A 6,716-nucleotide genomic window follows, 5' to 3' on the forward strand; every position below is an offset into this window, starting at 1 on the left:
TTCCTGCACTTCGTTTTACATGGCTATGAGCTCCACATTGAAGTGAAGGAAAAAGGAGTGAGTTCTGTTATTCATTCCTCTAATTTGGGTTTTCATTTTTCACTGTGTGGCATTTTTCAAAGTTCTTACCTTTCCTTTTTCATATGACTTGAATCATTGTGCAAAGATTAACATGCACACTCTTAACTATATTCATGTTACTTTGGGTGAAAATTTTCATCTGGGGTATTTTGGTTTGTTACATTTGGCAGTTTTAGTGATGGAGCATCACAAAGAGATAATTAAGAGCGGGTGTCATAAGATTTTGGAGGGAATCAATTCAATGTCTTTGGTGAATTTAGATGATCAACAAATTCATTCCTTAGTGATGATGAGAGAAATAGCACGTGGAGTTGTTGATGGTCGAGATAGAAAGGTTAGACTACAGAGAGATATATAAGATGCTGATGATTTTTTGTACACAATTTTGAATTTTCCTTGTTTTGACTTTTGAGCATCGTCCTCATGAATTGATTGCTGTTTACAGGTGACTAAGAATGATGTGATTACTGCCTTGCGCTACAGCATTGAGAAAATGGTTCACTTTGCTTCTTTCATGTATTTATTAATCATGGATTTTGTTCATATTGATGCTTTATCACTTTCTCTTTGAGCTTACTTGATGCAGTTTGCAGGTGTGTGCATCCAGAGACATCATTCATATATTAGGTAGGATGTCCTATGAAGGCTTGGATGACCAGAGGATGAATTTAGTATTGAGGATGAAAGAAATTGCACATGGAATTGTTGATAAGCAACCCGGAGTAGCTATAGCTAGGCCCGAGTTACTTGCGGACCAAGTAAGGGGTTAATACTACGTAGGTAGTTTGAGTAAAAAGCTTAACAAGTGTTTATTCAATAAGATCTTATCATTCAGAACTTATATAAGTTGTTTCTACAATCAAAGAGTAAACAAACTTAAACTCTGCATCAATGCTGTATGTATAAGCCAACATCAGGAGCTTATGAACATAAGCTAAAAATAGCTAATGGACTTATAATAGGCTATTTTTATAAGCTCTTACAGACATTAATGCAAATGCTTGCGTTGTAGGATAATTGCAATTAAGTACTTCCAAATGCCTCCTTAGTATTTTTGGACTCCCCCCACTTTTGTCTGCATGTAAGATTTCTCTCAAGGTACATTGATCAGTTTTACAGGTTTGCTTTGTGGATGAAGGGACAAGAGACAGTCCTGTGGTTGAGTCGACAAAGATCAGCAATGGGGATGCTCTAATTGATGAGGCACAAAGCATGATACATGAAGATGAGATGTTGGACGTAGAACACGTTTTAAGATTTGAAAACGGGATAGATGAAGTACAGGAGTCTCTGTTGTCATCGTGCTTCCAGCAATTTCTTCTGTGGCCTACCGGTGATTGCATCACCTTAGAGTGGGTTCAGGACATGATGTTCATCCTTGAGAAGGCTTCACAGAAAACGTTGCCAACTGAATTCTGCCATGTTGTGCAGACCGTTGTGGTGTACAAATTGATAGATGCTGCTTGTAGTATTTTACGCGAAGAACCAAACTGTGTGGATATTAATTGTCTGGGAGATGATTCAAGAGTCATTGTTGTAGGCGATATACATGGGCAGTTTCATGATTTAATGTTGCTTTTGAAGCACGCAGGAGCACCTTCTGAGAATCAATTTTATGTTTTCAATGGAAATTATGTAGATAAAGGAGCTTGGGGCATTGAAGTATTTTTGGTCTTGCTGGCTTGGAAGGTAAGATGATGGCTGTGAGACTTAATAAATGTTGTGATCTTTTATAAATTTGCTAGCGATTGTTGCTTTGTTGGTGTATACTTTCCGGGACGAGAGAGAAAGAAAACAGAAGAGTACTCTAGAGAAATATTTATATGACCTAGCGATGTTTACGATGGCCAAATACAATACTGACATACATATTTTTTTTGAATTTTTATCAGTATGTAAACTCTTGTCATTGCATATTCAGGTCTTGATGCCTCAAAGAGTATATTTACTCCGTGGAAATCATGAATCAAGATATTGCACCGAAAGATATGGTTTTAAGAAGGAGGTGTGGACCAAGTATGGTGATCAAAGTGAAGATGTATACAATAAATTCCTTGAGTGTTTCAAGGATCTTCCATTAGCTTCAGTTATTGCCAATTGTGTTTATACTACTCATGGAGGGCTTTTCCGTAGCATTCATGCCGCTGCTGACCCTTCAGGAAATCCAAAACAGAAGAAGATGCAAAGAGTGGACCTTGGTTCTTTAGCTGATTTATCTCAAATTAAAAGAGCTTGCATAGATTCTCCTCTTGAGGGTCCTAACATGTTATTGAGTGACATTCTCTGGTCAAAACCATCTAATAGGGATGGTCTGAGGGGTAATGCAGGTCGAAAATTTGGTTTATGGTGGGGTCCTGATTGCACTGAGGCTTTCTTAAGGCATCACAATTTAAAGGTAACATTTCAAATTATAATAATTTGACTAATACAGAATAACAAAATGCTTATTTATTTTATTGAAATTGGTAGTTTGATAAATTTTTTGATTGATGTTATTTATGCCTCAGCAAGCTATAATCATGATGTTTAGAACACAAGATTGCAATCACTAAAATCCCATACTTTGATAGCTTATTATCAGATGTTTGGAAATGTTAACAAGAATTGTTATCGAGAACACCCGTCGTTGTTCAAGTTGAATTGCATGTTTAGATGTGAATAAAAGAAGCAGTGCAAGTTATAAATATTATTTGATCACTCGATAAATATTCTTTAAGCTTAGTAAATATTACTCTTCCTGCATAGCTGATCATCAGATCACATGAAGGACCAGATGCAAGGGATGGTGGGGAAGATTTTGGAGATATGTTGAACGGATACAGCATAGATCATGATGGAGAGTCAGGAAAGCTATATACACTTTTTAGTGCTCCAGACTACCCACAGGTTCAAATTTTCGTATGCAACTAGCAATCTTTTTATTCATTTATTAAAAAAAATTGCATTTGTTACAGTCATATAGGTTTGAAGAAAACCTGTTGTGTTAGAGTGATTAAATGTAGCTTATAGCTTATTTCAAGGATGTGTGACATTGAGATCTGAAGTATCACATCTCTTTAAAGGTCTTCTGTATTGCAGTTTGGGAAAAGGAGATATACCAATGAAGGAGCATATGCAATATTGAAGTCGCCTGATTTTGCAAGTCCTTCCTTTCAGTCATTCAAATCAGCAGAAAGACCAATGGTAACGAGTTCTTATCTTGTTATCTTACAAAGATTGAATGACATATTTTTTGTTGGGATCCCACATCGACCCGAGATATGGCTGATGTAGTTCTTGTAAGACCTAGGTAATCCTCATTCATTGAGCTAGCTTTTGGGTTGAGTTAGGTATAAACCAAGTTTTAAGTTGAACATGTCCAATCATAAAAAAATTCACAATCCAAATATCAATTCTTGGATGTAAGACGGTTGTTAAGATCTCACATCAAGTAAAGAGATAACCAAAGTAGTCCCCTTATATAAAGTTTGGGCATTTCTCACCCCTTGAGCTAGTTTTGGGATTGAATAATGCCTAGCCTAAGTTCCAATATTTTTCTTTCTATCATATCGGATCAGATGAAAGCTCGTAGTCACTTACAGTGGGAAGAAAGCAAGATTTGCAGTGAGTCTGGATTTTTTTTTATAAAATAATATAATTATCGATTTGAATAATTGTGCCATTTAGATGATCTATATGGTAAAGTATTTTAATATATTTGAGGATTGTCCCTTGAAAAGTGTCTTTGCTTAGAAAGTATGCATTTCAATATATTGAAATATTTGGAGATATAAGGTTGGCTTTGTGAATTGGATGGAGGAGTTAAAGAGTTGAGTGATAAGGATAGAGAGTTTCAACATAATATCAACTATACTAATATTTATCAATATCATTCAAACAAAATTATATTGAAATGTTCTATTTATTTATTTATTTATTGATCTTCTTATGGTAGTTGTGACTGACGTTTGTAATGCTTGCTTCCCAGGTGTATCCTTATCTTGATTTGGATGCTGATGACATGAACTTGAGTAAACTAGACTCTTCTCAAATTGTATGTTAGCAAATTAAATAGCTGTTCCAATAAGTGTTCCTCTGCTGAAATGTCAACTACAGTCCATAAGATGAATGAGTATAATTGCATATTTGCATGTAAATAAATAGGAAATTCTAATAGATGTAGACAATGTTTTGCTGCATATATTTCACACCATATAGCCAGTAAGCTATTTTTCTAAATTTTACATTAGGTTATCAAGATAAATTGTTCCATTTTTTAGTCTCAATTGTTTTTTGACATCTGAAGTGGTATTTAGTGCTGCGGGCGGGGCTTTATATTTTTGTTACTATGTTAGCAGATGTTTATTGATCCCAACCATGCGTATATTTTATCACTTTGAGCTGTAATTACATTATGTCTCTTTTGCATGTATTAAAACTTAAGATATGCCCAGAACATGATTTTTCTGATTGTCATCATGTTGTATTGCCTGCTAAAGCTGGATAACTGAGCCAACTTAATTTGTATGATAAGGACATACAGGCCTCAACCTCAGACTTTTCAGCTCCTCAAGATGCGGTGAGACCCGAATTTGACTTTGAGGCATTAGGCATATATAATGCCCCAAGTTGGACTGTTCAGTTTCCAGATGGTTCAGGCGGTACTCAAGCTGTGCAGGTTCCAAGAGCTCCTTTGGTGGAAGGATTGCCCCTGCCTCCTAATATACAGGTAGCATCATTTATGATCTACCAACATCTTTGTTAATACGGCTAGTGCTGAACCAAACTTTTGTCTTTACAGGAGCCACACAAGGGTGCTTATGAGTATTTGTTCGAGCTCGTTGCTGGCCTGAAACACATGATTGCAACAAGGGTGAGTTTGTGACTCATGACATTAAATATTTTCTATATATATACTATGTATACAACAATGATCAGGCGGATATATGCCAATTCAGGAGACCGAGAACATGGCTCATGTATCGGCTTTGCAAAGTAGAGCTAGGAAGCGTAAGGATAGAGGTCAAGGTTGATGGGGCACATGATCTAAAAGCATGTGACCAAAGGTACTTTGTTATCCTTTGATCAAAGTACCTTGCTAACATGTGTCCTTCATGTGTAAGTATTAGTATGATAGTGATTTTTACTTTCAAAATAAAGAATCTTTAAGCTAATGTTTGGAACAGCTGCACTTTTGGGAAAATAAGGACAAGACACCACTTCAACGTGAAAGCTTAATATTGTAGCTTATAAATTATCACGACAAGAATGCCCACAACGCGGATAATGACTTCCAAATACGGTTCCAAACATTCCCAATTTTGTGTTTGCCAAAATTTTGCTAATACACTTTATTTTTCAATGTGAGGGGTGATATTTAGTAACATTTTTTTTACATTGAAAGATTATAAAAAATGGTAGGAGTATGTTTGCTGTCTCGTTATGTATTTATTTATAAACCGGACCAACAAGACATTGTCTGCACGTTCATATTAAAAGGCAAATCCTACTCCTATGAAGAATATTTATTATTGTTTAAAACATTGGACATCGATTCTAATTATGTAGGTTATCAATTAGTAGAAAACTAGTAAGTTTTAAACTAGAAAGATAATGCTACTATATTCATACGTGCGCCGTACACCTCTTTGGAAATGTCTAGGTGGTATTTTACCCTGTTGACTTGATCCTACATGATGCAAATTAATGTATTTATTTAGGATTTAACATTTAAAATAATTTACAATCAAATTGATGTAGTCAAGAAAAATAAAATATTTTAACATATATTGAATGTAAAGTTTATTATTAGCTGTGATTTTTTATATTATTTTTTTGTTAAATCCAGCGGTGAAAACTTTTCTTAGGGGGCGACTAATAGATTGGCATTATTTGCAACATGTGCAGTAAAGGCTAATTAATTGCATTGAGTACTTTGTACTTGTGCAGTAGACTTATCAAATTAATTTGATTTCAATTCACTGTAGTATACACTGTAGATTTTTGAATAACTTTTTGTTTTATAAAGCTAAAGCAATCATTGATCCGGAATCAGAGGAAAAGTGAAATTATTTAAATTTTCTCAATACCTTTTTTTAACTCTAGTAAATTCTCTCTCAACCATGTTTTTCATCTATTAGTCTTGGTGCATATTTGATATCCCATTGACATACACTTATAAGACTAGAATCTCAATTTTACAATTGATAGGTTAATTTCTCTGTAAATTCTTAATGAGATTGATGGTTAAATTAACATAATTGAATTTATGTAGTATTAATGTAAATAATATATTAGATAAAATTTTATAATTTTAATTTAAAAGATAATAGAACACGAAACACTTTGATCAAATAAGAAACTAAAATGACGTATTTATTAGTGGCTTAACCGTATACAGACTCTTTATGTAAAATTATAAAACGTTTTTATTATAGATATAAATGATAGTGTTGTACCATTTACACATAAATTAAATTAAACTCATAATTAATTAGTAACTAGTTCTCGACATAACATTAATGATAGGTTAGAAAACAATGGTTGAAGCTGTTTGATCACCGTTCCCTCTTCATTATTTATCCTGCTTTGTCTCTCTTTCATCAATTCTTTAATTTATCTTTTTTCTTAAAAATAATAAAAATCGTACTAGTTGT

General features: G+C 34.1%; 1 protein-coding gene across 4 annotated transcripts in view; it reads left to right on the plus strand.

Annotated features, from left to right (window-relative positions):
* The window catches only part of LOC101488555 (serine/threonine-protein phosphatase 7-like), a 5,626-nt gene extending 171 nt beyond the window's left edge, over positions 1 to 5,455 (plus strand). The window contains exons 2-14 of one of the 4 annotated variants that reach the window (XM_012714788.3): positions 1 to 57; positions 252 to 415; positions 527 to 577; positions 675 to 839; positions 1,201 to 1,770; positions 2,003 to 2,476; positions 2,827 to 2,967; positions 3,160 to 3,264; positions 4,049 to 4,114; positions 4,595 to 4,789; positions 4,862 to 4,933; positions 5,019 to 5,126; positions 5,247 to 5,455. In XM_012714788.3, the coding sequence (XP_012570242.1) occupies positions 260 to 415; positions 527 to 577; positions 675 to 839; positions 1,201 to 1,770; positions 2,003 to 2,476; positions 2,827 to 2,967; positions 3,160 to 3,264; positions 4,049 to 4,114; positions 4,595 to 4,789; positions 4,862 to 4,933; positions 5,019 to 5,093 (2,070 nt within the window). In that variant the 5' untranslated portion in view covers positions 1 to 57; positions 252 to 259 and the 3' untranslated portion in view covers positions 5,094 to 5,126; positions 5,247 to 5,455. Of the gene's footprint in view, positions 58 to 251; positions 416 to 526; positions 598 to 674; positions 840 to 1,200; positions 1,771 to 2,002; positions 2,477 to 2,826; positions 2,968 to 3,159; positions 3,265 to 4,048; positions 4,115 to 4,594; positions 4,790 to 4,861; positions 4,934 to 5,018 lie in introns of those variants that run through there. The other 3 variants (XM_073367040.1, XM_073367043.1, XM_073367044.1) reach the window with 3 other exon arrangements.
* Positions 5,456 to 6,716: the final 1,261 nt, after the last annotated feature.

The sequence above is a fragment of the Cicer arietinum genome, chromosome 1 (genome assembly GCF_000331145.2).
Source record: "Cicer arietinum cultivar CDC Frontier isolate Library 1 chromosome 1, Cicar.CDCFrontier_v2.0, whole genome shotgun sequence".
Classification (NCBI taxonomy): Eukaryota; Viridiplantae; Streptophyta; class Magnoliopsida; order Fabales; family Fabaceae; genus Cicer; species Cicer arietinum.